Source organism: Taurulus bubalis (genome assembly GCF_910589615.1).
Source record: "Taurulus bubalis genome assembly, chromosome: 2".
Taxonomy (NCBI): domain Eukaryota; kingdom Metazoa; phylum Chordata; class Actinopteri; order Perciformes; family Cottidae; genus Taurulus; species Taurulus bubalis.
In genome coordinates, this window is record NC_136590.1 from 13,952,588 (window position 1) to 13,974,369 (window position 21,782).

The following is a 21,782-nucleotide window of genomic DNA, read 5'->3' on the forward strand; positions in this document are numbered from 1 at the left end:
AGGTCCCTCAAGCCAAATACATGGAGGTCACCAGAACCCAAGTGTATTCGGGAGAGTTGACACATACACTCACAAATAAGCACAAACTCAAGGGATATCTAACAAAAAAATTGCTTATTTTAACTGACAGCCATTGACTTCTTCAAAATGTAAAATCCTTCTTTTTGGGGGGAAGCTGGATGAGTTGAGTGCGTTGTTGTTTTTCCTACCAAAATGATTTTTCACATCCTCTCCTGGTAGTTGTCTTTTAGCCAAGTCTCCGATATTTTTAACAGCCTGAGGAGTCACTGTGTGCTGTGGGCCATCTGGCTGCATGGTGTCTATTTGACCTCCAGGATGGAGGGGTTGCACTCCATGATGGCCACGATGATCTTGTCAATGTAGTCCTGGAGTCTGTAGTTGATCTCTTCCTGTTTGTGGACAGTCCCCATCAACTAAAAACAGAGGAACAGAACAGACAGTGGAGTTAAAAGTGATAATAACATAGTCATGGGACAACCTGTGCTTGAATTCAAAATAAAAAGGTGAATTCACAAAAAAAAACTAAAACCTACCTCTACACGAGACACATTGTTGATCTCAGCTGCCAGGGAGTCGGAGAAGGAGGCCGACATCAAGTTCTTGGCTCCCTGGATGCTCAGGTTGATGATCTGGCCGTTCAACTCGTCGTTCTGCTCTTTCAGGCAGCGGTTGTCCTGGAGAGTTAAAGTCAAATGTAACACATCACAAAAACAGACCTGATCCTAAATCCTTCGTCCATTTCTAGACAGTCTGGTTAGAGTGATAGAATGGGTAAACATGGAAGGAAGTTGAGCATGCTCAGAATGTGCGCGCTACCTGTTTGAGTCGTTTGATCTCTTGCTCCAGCTCGGCTTCGCGGGTTCGTGTCTGATATTCCTGCAGCCCCGCGCCAGGTGTACGCCCTCTCTTTGCTTCAGCCTCCAGCTTGTAGAGCTGTAGGTGCTCGAGCTGTTTACGCAAGTCCTCAATGAGCTGAGGCGAAATAAATCAAGAGACACCAGTTATAAATTATTAGGAATCTTGCAACATAAGGTTATTTGTAGGATGCCAATGATGTTGTCAAAGTCTACGCTGTGTTGTAATATTTTGTACACAGAGTGCGGTTTATTTTGTACATAGAGAAACCAGTCCCACCTCCTGCGTGCACTCTTTTTCTTTCTGGCTCTGGTGGCGCTCATGGCTCAGCTTGTCAGCCATCTTCCTGCGGGACTCCGTCTCCTCTTGCAATTTGTCACACATGGCCTCCGTCTCATCCTGCAGCTTCCTCTTCTCCTGGACGATTAAAAAAAAAAGATTGAGAGGAGTGTTAAGACTGGTAAGAAATGGGACAACGAAGGAAAAACAAACCAATAGATGGGATATTGTTGCTCTCACCTCCTCTAGTCTCTCGATGTTTGCTCGAAGACAAGGAACACATGACCTCAGCTCACAGTTCTCCTCGTCCAGCTGCTGCAGCCTGAGAAACAAACACAGATCAACGTCAGAAACCTGCATTACAGCCACAAAGTGACAACTGACACTGCATGTTGAGAGTAAACGATTCCACAGGGAAACAGCTTACATTCAGTGGCAGATTAGTGCCAGAGGGTGGCAGTGTAGAGCCACTGGTGTCACAATGAACACATGATTTTTTTTTTTTAAATAAACAAAAAGTTCAAACTTCTCAGGGTATTGACCACTGTTGTAAAGATCCAGTTAAATTGGTCACAATATCAAAAACATCTAAATTGCTGGTGGCAATTAGATTTTTTGTTTTGTTTATTGATCAACATAATACACACAGGTACATACCTGTGTTTACAAGCAGGTAGCATGTGCAACCTTTATACAGGAAAAATGGTCCTGTTCTCCAGTAAATAAATATATTTAGCCAATGATATTCTAAACACGACCAGTCTTTTCTCTTCTGCTCACCTGGCCTGCAGGTTTTCCAGCTCCAGCCCCCTCTCCCTCTCCAGCTTGATCAGGGCCTCCTTGTGACGACGGGTCTCTTGCTGCAGTTGCTCGTCGGCCTGGAGCTCCGTCTCCTTCAGCTGCTCCTCCAAGGCATTGGCCCGGTGCACCAGGTGAAGGTTCTCCTGGCGCAGCCGTGTATGCTGCTCCCCAGATAACTCCGACTCCTTTTCCAGCTCCGCCACTCGCCGCTCAAGGAGGAGCACCTGGGAAAAGTGCAGGTTTTTACATCAAAATGTATTGTAAGAGCACTCAACTATAATGCATTAACAATATTAATGTATCTGTTTAACTGCCATTTTTAAATGCTTCTTCCTTTAACAACTAATGTAACAGGTGAAAACGGTGGCAGCTCACAAGTATAGTTAACTGAAAAAGATTCATCAGTTAACCTCCGTGATGAGCGCTTACCTTGTCTGTGATGTCGTTGTCAGCGAGCTCCAGGATGTCCCGCGTCAAGTCGCTCATGGTGTCCAGAGTCATTGAGCTGTTCTGGAGAAGATGTCTGCACATGGAGAGGAAAAAACATCAATCCCTGGAGCCAGTACACATTTGAAAAACTACTGACTTTGTAATAATGATCTTCAACAATTATAGTAGAAATATAAACATACTGAAACCAGAGTAACTGTTTGGCTTACCGTGCTACTTTCTTGCTGGACAACCTCTTGCCAGAACTGGATGGGGGGACAAAACAACAGGAAAAATGGTCAGGAAGAGAAAAGGGATAAAGGAAAGAGACACCAACTCCTGGTATTCGTCCTATCCAACCCCCGTCCCTCTCTCTGCTGGCAGAGTTTAGTTAAAACGAAAGCAACAAGATAATCACACATCACAACAATCTCACACAAACACAGCAGTGTGTATTAACAGAGTCTGACAAGTGCTGATTGAGGATACATTTTGCTTGCGACAGTATTACAGAAACTTTAAATAAAACCTAAAATAGGAGTTTTATAGAATTCCTGAAAGTTAATTCTAAAGCTCAGAAGCATACCTTATTGCAAATTAATTTGCTGAACAGATCAAATAGGGTTTCAGTATTACTACGTTTCTGTAATAGAGCTACTGGTCAGTAATCCTGGATCAGCAAGTTTTTTCCGATAAAAGCAGTCTCTTTGAAAAGCTTTACTTCAGGACCAGCAGTCATTCTGCAACAACACAAATGAAGCATGGGCGAAATGACACGGAGAGCAGAAAACACTGGACACCACTCACCTGTGATACCTGGGGTTATTATTCTATATTTCTACAATCAATGTATTAAGCTTATTTTCAGATGAGCAACATGGTTATTATGCTTGAGTGACAAATCATAATGTGTACAGATAGTAACAATGAAAAGAAGCTGGCTACCGCCATCTAAAAAGTACATGGTAGCCACTGAACTACTTTCAGTGAGTTTTCCAATCAATAAATACTAAATGTGAAACATTAACACACTGCAACTCACACACAAAAAGAGAGGATTGGGAACAGTGGGCTTAAAACACACCCACCAAATAAACCATAATGAATGTGTGAGAGTATAACCTTTAACACACACCATGCCAGTAAAACACAGCATGCGCACGCGATGAGAACATGCATAGCACTGCATCTAATCAGCACTGCAAACACATTCACACAGTGAGGCTGTGAATGACGCGTTACCTAGTCATCTCTAGGAAATTGAGGCGTGTGGAGAGGTCCTCGAGACGACTTATTTGTTTGTGACACTGGCTACAGAAAAAGTCCAGCGCCTCCTCCCTGAGGAAGCTCTGAAAACGGTCAGGGAGAGGAGCAGGTCCACTGGAAAGAGGAAACAGGGAGGAAGAGGAGGAGGAAGTGGTGAGTGACAGACAAGAAGGGGGGCACTGAGGTGGGACAGGAATACCTCTGGGGGTGCAGGAGGTGTTAGTGAGATCCACAGATGAGTAAAGTGGGAGGAACACAGCGGGAGGGAGGCGTGAGAGAGACGGCAGTGTGTGTGGCTTTGTGAGGAGACGTAACATTCCGTTGATCTCTCTTCAGAGCTGATGAGATTTTCTTTCCCTGCTGCCAAACATTGTTGTCTATTCATTGTTACTCCACCTTTGCTGTGAGCTTAGAAAACCTACAGAATGGTTGCAATTAAGTACAACAAAAATCTAAACCACATAAGTTCTCCAGCAAACAAATGGACCACAGAGCTGATCATTCCATTGTTTGGAGTCTGTACTCTCTCCTCGCGTCACCTCTACCAGCTGTTGTTCATTCAGGGAGCGAGTCGGGTCTGAATTATGCAACACTCTGGCACAGGTTCCTGTTTACGTAGGCAGAAACATGGTGTGGCAGACTTTGAGTGAGTGTCACTTGATGGTCATCTGATGATGTTGCACTGAAACATTTACAGCGTGAAGGATGAGATTGTTAACTAAGGCTTAGAGCGCTGTGTGTTTCTGAAGAACAGACTGAGTGTGTACGTGTAGTCAAAGAGCTGTAATATGTAGATAGATACATGTGGGGGTGTGTGTAGGCAGCACTTCTACATGCGCCAACAATAAGCATGATTGGCTCAAAACACAGTGACGCATTCAGTCCGAGTGGGCGAAGTTTGTGGGATGCAGAAATATTTTTTTTGGGTATGATTTATTTTGGCCTCACCACCTCCAACTTGTAAGGCATGTAATCTTTCACATACTGCATGTAATGCACTGACTGAATTTCATTGATTTATTATTTGTGATTCTCAACTATCATTTCAGGATATTCATAATCAACCTATATTTGTATTTTGTACATCCTTTTTTACTTTGTGGTATCCCAAAAAAATCTATCAAACCGATCCCCTCCGCCCCCCTAAAAAAATATTTTCCCGTACAGTCAATGGGCTACAAAAACAGGGCAGTTAGTTAAGAGCTTCCTGGCAAGGTAAATCCCAGAAATATCAACCAACTGGGAATTACGCATTATCCGGCTTTTGGTCTCTGATGAAAACAGAGGAGGGAGGAGGGAGGGAAAAGAGGACTGGGAAAAGGCAACAAAACAAATGAGTCGTGCCATAGAGAGAAGAGCGTATGCCTGTGTAGACATTTGTCTGTATTTTCATGTCACTCTGTTAAAAGTCTACCTGTGTCTTACGACTGCAGTACAGAGGCAAAGCTTGTTATATACTGCGTCTGCAATCAGTGCACCTAAACGTCCACCTTCTGTCTGTCCCAGAAGGCTTGGCAACAGGCACCACACTTAAGACTTAACTTACTTCGTGAGGACAAAACATTTACTCAGACTACTCAGGATCACACAAGGGCAGATGAAAGGAGGCACAGTTTTAGCCCAATATCCACATTTCCAATAATTTTGCAACAGTGCGAGTAAGACTGATGGAGTGGACTTTGTATACACTTCATTTATATTCGCCCTTCGCAAGAAAAAGAGGCAGATAAGGGTGGAAAGGGCGTCTCCAGATAGCTCTTATCATCGTTTGACCTCAGTGTCTTTGTTGAAAGAGAAACATTTTGCTATGGGGCATTAAAACCTGGACAGCACAGCTGAGAATGTATCACTCTTATCAGGAGGGCTTGATAAAAAGAAAGTCTGGTGAACGTTATAATGATATCCACATTGTTTGAATAATATTCAGACAAAATGACTCGCAACATTAGCGTTCAACATGTGGAAAGTGTAAACCTGTGTTTGTCAGAGGTACTCTGGTTTAGTTGTGTAGCGAAGACAAGCTCATACCTGGGAGAGAGCAGTGAAGAGCCATTGATTTGCTCAGGCGGCTCCACGAGAGGGGAGTCGCCCTCCCCCCCGGTTTCCTCCACGCTGCTCTCCAGTAGCAACTCCGAAGTGTTACTTTCCCCAAAGTCCTCAAAGTGCTCTTCCTCTCCACCGATGACCGTCACCAGCGAGTGGTTATGTAGCTCAGAGTTCAGGGAAAACCTGAGGGGCACATAAGATTAGATTAGTGGTAGTGTGTGTGCTCACTTGTGAATACAACAACATAGTAGTTAACTTAAGATCTGAGCCCAAAATAGAGGGAAATGTGTCAAGTTTAGACAGGATAAAAATGGAGATCTGCCTGGGTATAAACAGCCACATAACCATCCATTTACAAAACCACAATGTCAGCCAAACCAAACAAGGCAACATCTTTTTGACTTCATTCAAAGAAAATAGACATGCATGGTACTTGGCTGCAATATTGTCTGGATAACAAGTTGTTGGTGTTTTGGACCCAGAAGCCTGCATGACTAGGGCCTGCAGTAAATCCCAAACACGTACAATTAATCTTCCCCCACGAAGAGGGCAACTGGTCAAGTTCGACGATCACTTGTCTTCAAAAGGTAATCTGTTAATTCACATTAATCCCAAAGTCTGCTTTGGCTGAAACAAAATGCTTTGGGCCTCGCTGGTAATACTAAACCACGATGGGGCACATGTGAGAGGAATACAATGATAGTTTTATGTGGGTCAAGCGTAAAAGATGTTCTTCACTGTGCTGACAGAAAGGGCCGTGACTATGACTTTCAGAATTGGTTATTTTATACAACTGAACCGAACGCCACAGGGTGGATCGGAAAAGTCGCTGCTGCGAAGATTCTTTAAATAAAGTCTTTGATACTCATTTCACAGGAAAGCTGGAAAGCTGGCATATCCTGTTGTCCAACGTCTGAGGCACACACACAGGACGAGGATGTCTAAATCAGCAGAAAAACTTGCCTTCTCAGCACACAATGACAAACCCCATTTTGCTTGTTTACAAGACAAATTACATTCTTCGGTCCGACTCATAGCTGAGGCCTCACCTTGATTTATAGAGTGAAAATCTAAAATCTTGTACTGGTACACAATAATAAAAATAAAAAAAGAGGCTACAAACGCCTATTTGTCATCATTTTCTGTCTCTATTAACAGACAACAATGCAATTTCAGCTGCAGCAATGGCTCAACTGGTAATAATAAACAACCAATGTTGGAGTCACTTACCCTTTACTCAGGCTCTTACTACTTGGCCCCATATTGAGGTCCCCCACACAGAGGGACGGCGAAGAGAGAGAACGCATCTTTGAATGCCCTCCACTGCCCTGGCGTGAAAGCCGTGGAGCAACTGGAGTCACAACACCAGACAACCAGAGTGGAATTCTGAAGTTTCACAGGTTTCACTGATTTAAAACAAAACCACAACTCTCCAATTTGGAGAGAACAAAAGGGTCTGCTTTTTAAAACGGCAAAGTCCGTGTTGCTAACGAGCTGCCAATCAGTGCCACATGACTGATGTTGCATCGTCTGTGCCACCCAAAAGATCTGAGGCTGTCCAAGAAGGGGTGGACTGCGAGTGGGTTAATCAGATTTGAGGCTAAGCAACAGCCAGCAGACAGTCCTGCTGACCGTCCAAGGGCCAAATGTGTGTGGGGACACGGGTAGGACAGAGGAGGGTGGGGGAGGCTAATCCTGTTAGACTCTTAATCCCCAGTCCAGTGCATATACTCCTACCCTGAATATGGCTAAAGTTAGCTGGGCCAGCGCATGGCAACACCTCTGTTTACTTATTGACCTTTTTGTTGCATTTACTCATAGTTATCATGGAAAATCTGTCAGTAGCTAATTTGTTTGTGAGTTGGAAGACCCCTTTAAGGTTTTGGCATTATTTTTCATAAAAGCTTATCTCCATTAACAGGGGGGTGAGTTAGTGATGAGTCTCCAAATTACAGATAAACTGAATATAAAAAGGTCATAGTGGGTTGTTATTTCCGTCAGCAGTGGATTCAGCAGGGCAACGGTATGAATAAGTGTAGGGGAGAGAATGAGATTAGCCCACGTCACAGAAAAAAAAGAAAAAAAGCTAACTGAGCATTTCCTGGAATTCAAGCCTCAATCATGGAATAGGAAGCCCAAACACACCAAGCAGTCACCAAGCCGGACAGACGGGTCACAGCGTCAGCAGATAGGGCCTCACTTCTCTGCACTTCCTCCCTTGTGTTTGCTCCGAGTACTTTATCTACGAGAACATGCATGCACAGGCATACAGACCTCATCTCAAGAAACTACCTGTCCTAGACAATAAGAGAGGACTGTTTGTGCTGTTCTCATTATTATTATCCAAATGTAGCCAATATCAGTTTCCAGTAGTGAACTGGTCGCGATTATAAATCGTCGTATGGAAGAAAACAAGGAGGCCACTGAAGTCAGCGTTTGAGTTTTCATCTGTAAGTGCAGTGGAAGCCAGCAGATGTGTGAGCAGATGATGACGAGGATGAGGAGAAAGAAATGATTGCTTTTTGTGGAGCAATGACTTCTACTTCTGGATGAATGTGTTTTTGTGGATGCAGAGTCGGAGCCAAGAGTGGTGGGATTGTGATGAACGCGAGTCATTAGATCGATGACTCCTGCCGGTGCACAATTGTGATGAATGACGAGATAGACCAGAGGGAGCTAAAAGTCCCATGAATTCCAATCTGACTGTTCAGATTGAGGTTGCATTGCAAAAAAAAAAAAAAGTCAGACCTGATCATTTAGGACCATATATGAAATTCAAAATCATTGAGAAAAAGAAAAAAAGGTAAATAAGGTAGAATTGAATTGATGAAAGACTCAATACCAAAGTCATAATAATGGCAACTAATTTTCAAAAAACTTGTGACACAGACTGACAGCTGTGTGTCAGTAGGAGAAATTCTTAACATCAGCCCATTTGCAAAATATTCAGAATGCAGCAGTAGTCAGTCAAGAGCATATAGCCTTTTCTATTTTGACTTGCTTGGGCAGTGCTGGTGTTGATGGGGGCTTGGATAACTGGGGACCTTTCAGTGCACAAATGTATTATATATAAAGAGTAAAATACTCCGCTCTAAAGCAAACGTAACCCATGAACATTAGATCAATTAAAACAGATTAATAGGAATCCAGGAACTATGAGCATATTGGCCAAACGTAACTTTGTGCATTGGGATATTGTGCACATTGAAAAGTTTATACCGACCTATTTCCGCCATCTTCAGGGTCGTGCAGTGTGGCTTCAATGCCGCTGTCCGTCTCCACTTCCTCATGCATCTCGGGGGGTACGAGGGCCCCCGTGTCCTCATCGGTGAAGGTCTCGCACTCACTGTACGTGCTCTCGGAGCCCAGGTACGCACTGTCCGTCACCTCATTTTGCTGCAGTAACAAAAACAGATTGAAGAACAAACACATCACAGTTTGCCCATCAAGCAGTGAACACAGGACATGAACATAAATAGAGTCCATACTGTACTTTCTGATTAAAATAATAACATGGCCGGAGAAAACTTCGCTCCACTGAAGCAATACTGCACAGACAATCAAGTCGTGCTTATCAAGCGCTTCCCATCATTGTAATGATAAAACTATGCATTGTGATCACTGCTGGCTCTGGTTCTAAAAAGCCACAAGGTGTATTTCAAATCAAGATCATTTATTTATTGATGTGAGGCAAAAAAGGCAGCGAGCCCACCTGCAGGTTGATCAAACAGCATGAAAAAAAAACCCAGCTATTTCAAAGATGGGCTATTTTGAATCTTTAGGTCTAGCCAGTAGTCACAGACACCAATCATGGCAACGACCAAACAAATCCCAGAGCATAAACAGACTTCAGAGACAGTCTGCTGTGATTCAGATGGCTGTTCCAAGCAAAACCTGCTGCAGCGACACCTCGAAGCAACAAGTTCAAACAAAATGAGATTAGTTGAGGCTTTCCGAGCAACAAATACCAAATGCTCAACAAAAGGCATGCCAAAAGAGAACAACTGAATCTATTAGCAAAACACATTAAACACATTATCAGAGCTGTGAAGAAATTTGAAGGCAAGACAGGTGAGTCATGTTGGAAAGTGTAACGTACCATTATAAATGCAGCGTCAAGAGGAGAAACCGGGCCCAGAGGGCTACACACCATGCCCAGAACCATTCTCTCTGCCCCGTCTCACTGACAGGGAGCAACCTGCCATGAGAGCTAATAACTACAAATGCGTGCTGACCTTCACTTGAACAGAGAGTGAGAGAGAGTACATTTGAAAAAAAAGGAAAATACTGTGACACCTCGTTCAGCTCCACTGGGTGGTCAGAGGGGAGGAGACTGAGACAAAGTCCAAAGAGTAGCAGAAGTCAGCTGTAATGCAGGCCCGCGTTCAAACGCCACACGATCACCCGAAAAACTATTTAATCTTTCCTGTCTCCTGGGAGCTTCCCTTTCCTGGCTCAAGTGTGACCGTTTAAAATCATTAAGCCAAGTTCTTGGTGTTGCAGACTGCCAAGTGAATGAGGGCTATACATCACAACAACCAAAGTTATAACTGTCTGACTGTGTGCCAATAGAAAACGAACATGCTGTCAAGCTATAAGGCTCCGACAGGCAGAGTCGGTGCATAACTCATATTACTGTTGACGATTACGGTTGTTATATGGTTCTATTTAAGAATCCAAATGTGAGATGGAAGTGTGAAATTTAGCAACGACAGAAAATATTTAGTAAAGGAAAAGTGGGGTGGATGGGGCGTTGCTTTTCTCTTATACCAGGCCTGAGCTGGACAGCCTTTCCTTGCCTGTTATGAAAGCAAACAGGGCAAGAACAGCACAGCCATTGAGAGAGAGGAACCCATTTCTGCCAGAAACTCGGGGGAAAAACAAGGCCCTGGATACAGGTGTGGCGTCTACTTCAAACATAAACACAAACTTCCCCAAATCGCCACTTATGGGTTCCAGTAAACAGCAAAGAAACTTTAACTGGACCGTACACATTGTTAGTGGCCATTTTCATTCCAATTTGTGACATTGGAATAAAATATAAGGAGTTTATCAAATGAACATATATAACTAAATATAACATTGACAATTAGACCTCAATGGAAAAAACTAACCCTGAGACACGCATCATTCGGGAACTATTATAAACACAGGAGAGAAAGCTCTATTTCTCAGTTTACTATTGAGAACACATACAATTTTCTATAAAGGATCATTTAACATTTACTGTAACTCAAATTATCTTGATTCCACGATCAACTTGGTGGTACTCTATCCATTTAAATAGATGAACGGTCTCCCATTTTCTTCATTGTGTTCTGGAGCCTTGGAGCAGTCATTAAATCCAATGAGACTGTACAACACATTAGGCACTCTGTGAGTGTCTCTTATATTCAATTTACTAAGCTCAACACAAAATCCACAAGGATGCATTGTTTGTTCTACCAAAGTTTTTCAGACAAATGCCTGATTTCATCATGAAATCATCAACTCATGAAGCCCACGATGTGGATCGAAGTGGAGGGAACTCCTTTGTACTCTTGACTTTGGTACACAGGCCTGCACTTCTAACCCAAACCAAGAGAGGGAGCCGATGCTGTGCAATGTATAACCACTAAAACAACAGTCGTAGCCCTGCAATGCTCAAAGTGCACACAATAGCAGAAACATTTACATTTTGTGGAGCACAGCAACAATGATGGTTAAATATACACGTTCTGTGCACAAGAAGAAACAGGAATCCCAGATATGTTAACCACAACTGTAAAAACACGAGTCCGCTCGCAAGAAAAAACTCTGGCACATTCCAGCTAATTCAATATTTGTCAAAGAATACTCGAAGGTCTCGCCAGCCAGATGCTATTTAGTGTCAGCCAAACCAGGGTGTTCAGCCTGTGGAACATTCACAGAGGTAATGATAGCTATGCAAGCCACTCAGAGAATTACAGTGGGAAGAGTGAGAGTGCACAGGGAGTTCAGCATGTGTCCTTCACACTGTGCTGCTGTGTGCACCAACGGGAACATAGCGCACAACTGGACGACATACACAACTAGAGAGGCTAAGCCTCTTGCGCAGCGCCTCACCTCATCGTACTCCTCGGGACAGCCCACAGCTCCATCGCCTGGACTGTAGTTCACACTGTAGAGCGGTGGCTCTGGACCTGGACATATGAGGGGAAGAAGGCGGGTTTAATGTGCGCAGAATAAACAGATAAAGTCAAACAGCAAAGGAGGCTCAACAAACACAAGACTGGTGTCTGTAGTACCAATGACCAATGTGCAAACGAACCGCCATTATGAAGAAACAAGGTGTCACAGCAGATTATGGATGGAGTTGATCAAAAGTATCATGCTACTACTAAAAGACTGCAAACCCACCGTTACTATGATTCATTAACCTTTTTAAAAAAAAATTGACAAAAAAGAAAATCATGAATTGGGCTTTTTGTATTATGAAACAGTTCACAATAACAATTTTCAGAAGCATGTCACCATTTTTTATGGAGCACACAAAATGATAATGACACAGCGATTTTGGATATTGCTTTTGTTCATGCCTCACTCTCTGGTTAAATCTAAATGTCTGCCCAGATCTATGAAGTGACCAAGGCAACTCCATATATATCTTCATCCGAAGGTGCCTGCGACTGTAGGCCTGTGAATGTAATGTCAGAATTACCTGACACATCTCATACAGTATAATACTAATATACCGTTTAATCTAATTGCATTATCACAAATGTTTTCCACATTAATCTAATAATAGATTACAATGTGTTTCTTTATTATGACTTTCTAATCTAAATTAACACAAGTTTACGCTTAATCATGAAATGAGGACAATAAAAACATACAGTATCTCCATTTCTCTTTGTTTTGCAAAGGGATAACTGTAACTCCACTCTTTACCGGTTGATAGTAAATATCTGTATTTGACAAACTGATATTTCTGCCTGTAATGTGTTTGTTCAAATACGCAATCAGCACATTTTAGAGTGCGAGTCCAAACGGCCCTACTCTGGCATATTTACAGTCAGCAAACTAAGCCGGACGTGACCGTAAACATTATGTAACTTTTACACTCGCGTATCAAGGGCTGTAGAATGTCATGTAATAGGTGTATGGGCAAAATAAAACAATAAAAAAGGACAAGAAGCAACCCATATCCAATTCAAAAGTGTCAACACAGGCCTCTGTTGAGAGAACCTGCAGACAAGCGATGTAACCTGAGACAGACAAGATGGAGCCACTGTGGCTCCTGTATCTAGTAAACAGAGCTGTGGATCGCACCCCGCTGAGAGAAGAGAACAAACAGTGTTTTCAAAGGCTGCCAGTAGACCAAAGGGTCTGTGCCCCCTTGTCTTATGTAACCCGTTGCTCTTCGAGACTCATACACATTGTATGCTGTTAAAGTGAAATGAGTCTGCACTGAATGGGAAGCTGGCTTCTGTTTGACCAAACACACCTGCAGTTTTCTGGCGTGGGGTCAAAATAACTGAGATTTTTTCTAAAGCAACTTTTGTTGCTCCAGACATGCCACAGCCACTACAGGGGGCAAGGCATTTCCATGGCCCGCGGGCCTGTCTTTATTGTGGCGCAGAAAATCAAATTAAAAAGAAGGTGGAGTGCAATTAAGTTTAAATTGAAACTAGACAACAGGTTGCTGGAAGAGTAGGTTTGTGTGCTCTGATTAAAGGATGGGTGGTGGAGAAACATTGGTCGAGAACAGGTCAAGGATCTTTTAAAAAAAACGCAACAAAATAAATAAAGCGTCTCTCCACTGCATTCCACCTTTACAAGCATAGTGGAATTCTGTCAGCATCGTGTGAATGACCTGGGAAGTTACAGGTCGGTTCTTCACACACTAATGGGAAACAGTCTCCCAGCAAAACCTATCTGATTCACTCTCCACATTGCTGAATACACCGGAAAACACGGAAGAAAAAGGCAGAAAAGGCGGGACAGTGAGTGACGGGAACATGGGACAATGATCCCAGGCTGGATTCTGACTCATCACATCGTGGTTACACGATATGCAAGTTCGCCAAACAAGCCACCAAAACAACTTAAACGACACATGACCACAATTCATACATGACAGACCGTCATCTATCGTCTTATTTAGGCCAATATTTCAGATTGTCTATGTTTTTGGAGATGTATAAGCACAGCTTGTGTTTTGTTAATATATGCCAAAACAGGCAGGTCTGTTTAATCGGACTAAACAACACAGCATTGCAACTCGTGAACAGGGTGAAACAGAGAGGCCAGGGCACAGAGAGAGGACAGTAAATTATTTAGGTGAATAGGACTCTCTGCCTGAACCCCATCTCTTTGCCACTCCCGCTCTGAAACCTGGCCAATAAGCCCATGTGTCTGTGTATCTCATGCTTTCCAGTGCATGACTTATTCATGGAGAAAGTAACCGGAGCTGTGCAACCCAGAAAGAGTGGGAATAGTGCTTCCAATCAATAGGCTGGGTGGATGGAGGCAAGCGGTGCACTATTGCGGTGACGTCACCACAACCTGTGCATTGTGTCAACTGCGGATGGGGCCAAAACTCTTTGTAATGATGTCCCTTTGAGGTGCCGAATCCATCATGTACGATCACTAAACGCAGTTGAAATTTAAAGTCAAGAGTTAAATGAGATTAGATTTACTGCTGAGGTGACCTGGAGACATAACTGGCAAGACAGGCTTATAAAATATTTCTATTTTAGGAGGAAAATACAGTACATGAGTCCTTACAGACAGCATTTCTTTTAAAGCTTGTAAAGTGGAACAGGAGGGCAGTAAAGTGATTAAAGACAGAATAACAGCAGTTTGAGTCCAGTTAGAAAGAATTTGGGTCAGTCTTCTGCCTTTCCTTTTAAAATCCCTCACGTCAGCTGAGTGATGGGTGTGAACATACTGTGTTGACAACAATATTTGGCGCCATGGGGAATGCAGAGAGATGAAGCCAGATGCTGGAGACTTAATGTAAGTGCAAGCGTTTGCTGCTGAGGTTGTTGTTGTTGTTTTTACAGCAGAATTGTGTTATCAGCAGGTTAGTAAAAAAATCAAATGTATGTCACAATATATTTACTAGGTAGGTTTCACAGATCATTGAATATAGAACCACCAGAGTCTTAACAAGCCAATTGAGTCCATAACAATGTACCACTTGTCACTTACTACATGACATGGCAGGTCTTGGATAGAGGAGTGTTGAAAAGTGCATCTCTTGACTGACCTCCATTGCTGATTGCAGAGATTCCTCGGTGGAAGTCTTCAAAGCTGATCACTCCCAGTCCACTGGGATCCAAAAACTTGGTCAGATCCTTTACCTGAAAGACAAAAGTAAAACACAACATTCAAGACTTGAATTTCCCCACAGCAACAAAAGAAAATCCCTCTTCCATAACAGTATCATTGGCTCTGCCTAGATGCTTCAAGATTATGTCATAAACTGAGTAGGGGGGTGGGGACTACTTTACTGCAATGTTTACATACTGACTTCAATGGAAAAACACATTCAGTCAGTATTTGAGCTGAACATAAGCAACGTAAAACTACTAAGAACTCTTTCTTGTCATGACAGTTTTATTGCAGAATTATGTGAACTCCAACGGTCAATAAAAACAACTTCTGACCTCCTGAAGAAAACCATCTTTTGCAGACACAAGTGTTTCTGGCTTTATTGGATTCAGGGCAATCATGAGTTTAAAAGTGTGCAAAGGCTACAGCTTTTATTCTCTTTGCGTATGACAATAAAAAAAGAAGAAATAAAAATATTGTTGAAGGTTTTACAGTTGCAGACAGTTGTGGAATAATTAGATGCGTTACAAGTAGAACGTTACATTCATGTTACATCATTTTATAATCTTAAATCCACATATAAATGAAGCAATATCGTCTTTCATGCACAGAAACTTTGCTGCACTCAGCTGCTAGATGGGTTACATAAGTTCATTATGTATACTGTATATTCCTACAGTCAGTAACCTGGCAACAGGCGGATGTGCACTTCAGTAACTACAGGACATCGCAGCATAAAAAACATAAACAACCATAGATCAACATTTCCCTTAGAGTTAAAATTGACTTGCAGTGTAAGCGAAATTAAATCTAATCTGACCCGACCCATCACCTGTACAACTTCCTTGGCATATTGCCCCATTCAATGCTCACTATTTAGTTATCTGGTTCCCAAAGACATAACCTACTAAATATGCGCCAGCAGAAATTATTGATGGCGCCGAGCGATCTCGATCTACTTCCATAATTAATAGACCAAGCCAAATGTCATCTCTCAAGCTTCTTCCCAGCATTACACTAACCTATTATTACAGTCAAATTTAAGGCGTGCAGTCCCTGACAGAATTAGCTGGGAAGGAGCCCGAATGTATGTCGGGCGAGGTTTCTGTGGTTTCAGCTCACTTTAATCCTCGAGAAAGCAAGCGCACGATGTGAACGTGGTCGTTTCACCGAGACTTCCATCCTGTGTGTGGCTTCTGTCTTCAAAACTTTTTTGTTATCAGTTACACATAAAAACAAGATGATCTGCTTAGCAATGCTGATCTGTGACTCAGGAGGAGGCTGAAACTCCTAATAAACTGACTCAAACAAACGCCGTGATTTATGATCTGTGTTTGGTGAATTAAGCACAGCTGTACTTAGAAGAGAGGAGGGCTGATCTAACGTAGTGGTGGCTCACACTGCAATGATACGTTTAGCATGTGGCTTCAGGGCTCATCCGACTGCCATCGCTGATATGCTCAACCTTTCCATACAGTAGATTTGCTTCATACCGTAGGTTGAAGTGTTTTAACTTGTGAAACTTGACTTGGCTGAGGTTTAGTGGTGGGCGTTGGAATATAGCTTTTAGTTTTCCGTTTCACAATGGAGTATCACAGCTCACCGAAAATAATATTCCGTGAAGATTTTCAGAACACGTATGTGATTGGGAGATGAATCATGAGGTCCTGATGACTGTTTTACATAACGTCTATAATAACCAGTGAATTATTATTAGTTCTTGTGTCTGCAGTAAGTAGAGCAGCATACTATGGTAACATAGGATTTAACAGGCTGGATGAGCCACTGACAGGCAGCCAGAGCACTACTATGATGTGGAAGCAATCCATGGCCTACATCAGACTTGTTAAGCCTGTTCAGCAGTGCCAGGCCCCTCAGGTCTTGCGAGCAGAGCCTGTCGGCTATTCCTAGGTCTAACCTAAAAGCTAGAGGTGAGTGTGAATTCAGTCCGGTTGTATTTTGGCCCCCAGACCCTGAAGAAGCTTCTCCACAGCTGTTTAACTGCCCCCCAGTTTTACTTAATGAATGTAATGTTTTTGTGTTGCAACTGCACTGCATTATCAATCTATGGTCTCTTGTTTTTTGATTGTTACTATGTATATTTGACCTGCTGTCTGACTGCCACTTTGGTTTTCTTGTATGTTTCTCGCAACATGCTATATAATTACAGAGTTTACTGGCATGAAGTTTTGGCAAGCTAAACATGTACTTCTTAAAACAATTGTATCATGCTACTTTGTGAATAAGTTTTGATTTAAATACTTCATATTTGTTTGTCACCTTGTCTTTTTGTTGTTTTGATGCAATACACAGTGTTATATAGATAATGTATTATGGAATAATGTGCATGGTTATAGCTAACAAGCACAGCCCTGAGAGAGTGTGAAGGCAGATAAAAAACTAAACTCAAAGGAAACTCTGTCGGCGCCGCTGCTTTGCGGAGCAGTGAAGGCACTGTGTGGTTTTTCTGTTTCCTCTATTTGTGTCTAATCAGTGCCGGGGCACGCCTGACCGCCTCCACACAGACTGCTGTTGTGCATAACCCCATGGAGAAGAATACCCTTTGGTGAGAGTTTTTCCTGGAGGGGATTTCACAATAGTTCCGAAACCAACCTCTGATAACCATGATCATAAGCCTAGTGGGTTGGTAGTAGATGATTAAAAAAAAAGGCAGAATGATCTTAGGATATGAAACATTAACACACATCCACAGAAAAGTGAATTCAAGAGAGGGGACGTTTCAGGCCATGGGACATTCCATTGTGGATTAGAGGGGCAGTACATAAAAGCAGCGGGTGATGGGGAGGGAGGCTGGCCAAAGTGGGGTTGGGAGTGTCGACTGACAAGAGAGACACGACCACAATGCAGTTCAATATGGCTTTTGTGCAGAATTAGGGTCAAAACCAGTGAGCGAAACCAATGAGTGCTGGTTAGAATGATCTTTTCAATAACAGAATTCGAAGATTGGGCACATGCCTGTCGGACATTTAACGTTTGAGGACAATGTCTTTCCTTCCAGACACTAAAACTACAGTAAATCAGATGTTTTCATGCCACTGACTTGACATCTACAGGCTTCAAATCAAGCTTATTCCAATAGTTGTCAATAATGTAAAAATGGGTCTGCTGAGAAAGAAGTCTTTTGCATGATTGCTGTTGAAATGTGATTAAAAGTTGATATACAACAGACCTTATTTCCTCATTACATAATGCTCATATTCAAACCACAATGATGCACTTTGTATGCACTTGGTCACTACCATACTCTGGAATAATTCTGGAGAAAACATTTGCATGCTTCGCATACAAGCACCAGCCGAACACATGCAAATACCTCATGAACCTTCCTGCTGTGCCGGGCATATTTAAAGTGGTGCACACTAATAAACATGCAAGGCCTGCTCCTAGCCCTCAACTAAACTATGACGATGTCAATATAAATACAAAATCTTTCTGAAGAACGCCTCTTTTAGACAGTTTTGTGTTAAAATAAAGTCCCTGTAACACGCTGAGTGTAACCACTAAAAAGACTTCCCCTTGGCTTACATCCCTACTGGCAATTTAACATTCTTATTGTTTTAAAGTATTATTTATGGTTGTTCCTATGAACTTGTATGACCTACTACCTTGTGGTTTTCTCAACCACACTGCTAAAATACTTGCTTTACCACCATGGTCCATAGTATATTTCTCTAATCTACAGGCAGGGAAGTTATTCAAACCACTTTTACTTCCAGAGAACTGAATTACAAGGACATATCAGGACAAAGCTTATTCAAATATGAGAAGCACACTGATACGAGAAGAGTGAACCATTTGCTACCTCAGCAAAGAAACAATCAGCAATCTGACTTTGGCTGCATGTCGGCCTTGTTGGATCAGACCTGACTTTCCCACTGGTCCTTGAGTTCAGCTAATGAATGCCAAATCCACGGAAAGGCTACATGCATTATATAACATTCCACAAATTCCGAAGATAAGTCTGTCTCCTGCATGCTTATTTATTGTAAATGAGAAAGGCAAACATGCCAAAGCCTCCGTCTCTCTCTCTCTCTCTCTCTCTGATCACGAAAGGAGGGAAATCTGAGAGGAGCTTCCTGCAAGAGCACAACATAGCTCTTGCAAACCAGATATTCGATAGCAAGAAGAAGAAAAAAAGCACACAGGTAATCAATCTGCACAATCTGGTTAGCAGTCTGCGGAAAAACCTTGAAGAAACAAAGATCCAAAGGAAACTGCTTCCAGAAGAAACCAAAACATATGGAGTAACAGTAAAACAGATCACACCCATGCGATAAAATCAACTCCTAGTGTCATGTAAATGCTCACCTTTAGCACTGCCAAGCAAAACAACAGGTGAAAATGATTTACATTAAACTAACATGACAAACAGCTCTGATCCTCTATCCCTAAAACAGGGTCATGTGCCGTTGGTGGACGGCACCCAAACCATGGACTCCCTCTGACTCAGGAAAATACATTTTACTCTTCATCCTTCACAATTCCGGGCCTGGGGAGCCACAGATACGTACGGCTAGACACCGGACGGGTCAGTGGCACCAGAGGTGCTTTGAACTGGGAGAAAAGGGATTAAAAAGCATTAGTGAGCCAGCGTCCCACTCTGTGTGTGTGTGTGTGTGTGTGTAGTACCAACAACTGAACATCCTCACCCAAAGGCCTTGTTCAAAGCACATCAAAAAGAGTTTAAACAAAGCTGGTTGATGTATTCTTTAAAAAAAAAGTTGCCTGAATCAGCCCCATGTCTAAAAATCAATGTATAAAAACTAAAAAGGGACACATTTTAAAATGGATTATCAATACTGCAAGTGGCACTAGATTAGTGTTCTGGCGTCATGAAGAAATATAGATCAATAAATAAGTTAAAAAAGATATTTCAGACCTGTTCATCAGGGCACACTTGACAGTTCTGTTTACTTCAGCGACCGGTTAGGTTACATCATTGTTTGCATCCACCCTTTTACTGTTATTTGCAAATGGTGCGATCACTTGCTGAAGCGCAGTCTGATTCTTGTAAACAGTTAGAGAGGCATACAGACAAGCACGTCTGACAGGAAGAGAAACTTACGTCATTTTTACTCTGGGGCATGTGAAACCCGTGTATAATGTGAATTAAACTGTCGGTTGAAGACTAGACCAACACCTGAGCCTCAAAGGATCTGAGTAAAACAGTTTAGTTAATAACTTTGACTAAATAGCTAACATTGATTAAATAATGACACATTCTAATGAAGCAAACAGCCGATCTTCCCTTTTGCTGCTGATATAAAGAAAAGCTGATTAACTAAGTAAGACTATCAATTATCTAATAATCTAATAATTTAGTACATTTCAGTTTGTGGAGTTGTTAGTTAGTTGTCTATTGTGTTTCAAGTAAAAAAGGTGAAACTATTTCACTAAAGGGCTTTGAAATGGGGGAGGGTCATGGGTGGAGTGATTTCTCCAGAGAGTATCCAGAGAGTATCCCCAAACTGCAGGATATGCAAATGTGACAGAGTGTTTTTCTTTTGACATATGGAGGAGAGCCGGGCCGGAGAGAATTCATTACAGCCAATATGCTTGACAGATTTATCTCGATGAAAACCTAAATCCTGACTCTTGGACACTCACCAAATATAGCAGACCAACTAATCCAGGCATGGTTTTAATAATATGCAGGCGCATTAGCCAAATTGATAACATTGAACATTAGGAGCTGCTTTATTGTGTGTTACTACCTCTGCAACATAAAATCGATGGAGTTCATTAAAACATTTAAACTCATAATCAGGGCCCTGTTTTCGAAACAACATACATACAAGATACATCTGAATTGTACCACATTGACTCACTTTACTTTTTTTAAAAGTGACTTGCAAATAGATTAAGATCCTAAACAACTTGAAAAGCTGATAGTAAAAGGGACATCGCCCGGATGGATTTCACTTCATTGAATCAAGCAGGCTTTTTGCAAGAAGCTCTCCGAGGTCCAGCAGAAAAATCTATTATAAATCATTTATGTGTATCGAGCTTTGTATGGTTTTACACAGAGCGTCACTCTGCATGCATTACCCAGTAGCAGCGAGCTCAAAACAAGGATATCAACAGAAAAATAAAGCATCTCACCTGATCGGCCCCATAGGCGGCAGCAAACTCCATAAACTCCTCAATACGGACAAAGCCATCTCCATCTTGGTCTAAAGCATCGAACACAGCTTTTAGTGGGGATACGTCTTCCTCCCTCGTATTCACAGCTGGGACCATTGGCAGTGAGTCATCTACCACCATCTTAGAGATAGAAATTGTCTCCACAGTTTGCTCACTAGTCCATCCAGCCTCAGGAGAAGTTGTGTGTAAATCCTGAACTGAAAAATCAAAAGAAGCCACTTCATGACAATCTGTTCCTCCGAGCTGGTTACTGTCCGGCAACCTCTCCTCTTCCCTCTGTTCGGCTGTTGGATCGGGAACACGTCCATTCTGGACACCCACCCGAGGTTTCACGTCCCAAGTTTCCTCGTCATGGACCTCGTCCGCAGTCAAGCCCAGATCCAACGCCATTGCCTGATTCCCTTGATTTTTGGATTCAGAACAAATATTGTCCCCCATCAAATCCGTGGACTCATTTTCCACAGACAAAGTCTCAGTGGTGCAATCACCCTCCTGGATGAAGACATCTTCAGCCAGAGGCACTGTCAGTGATGACGGTTCAGCTGATAAAGGTTCAGCTGACAAACGCAGAGCAAATGAGTCACTCTCACCTTGTTGCTCTGAAGTCACACTTCTATTTACAG

General features: G+C 42.4%; 1 protein-coding gene across 1 annotated transcript; it reads right to left on the reverse strand.

Moving 5' to 3' along the window:
• Nucleotides 1–320: 320 nt before the first annotated feature.
• rab11fip3 (RAB11 family interacting protein 3 (class II)) lies at nt 321–21,549 on the reverse strand (the record flags this gene model as incomplete). The annotated part of the gene is made up of 15 exons (XM_079237730.1): nt 321–434; nt 555–695; nt 838–993; nt 1,156–1,293; nt 1,396–1,477; nt 1,936–2,180; nt 2,386–2,479; nt 2,616–2,651; nt 3,628–3,765; nt 5,680–5,880; nt 8,921–9,093; nt 11,782–11,858; nt 14,930–15,023; nt 21,118–21,269; nt 21,411–21,549. 15 exons carry the CDS (start codon nt 21,547–21,549, stop codon nt 321–323), a joined length of 1,980 nt encoding a protein of 659 aa, XP_079093856.1.
• Nucleotides 21,550–21,782: the final 233 nt, after the last annotated feature.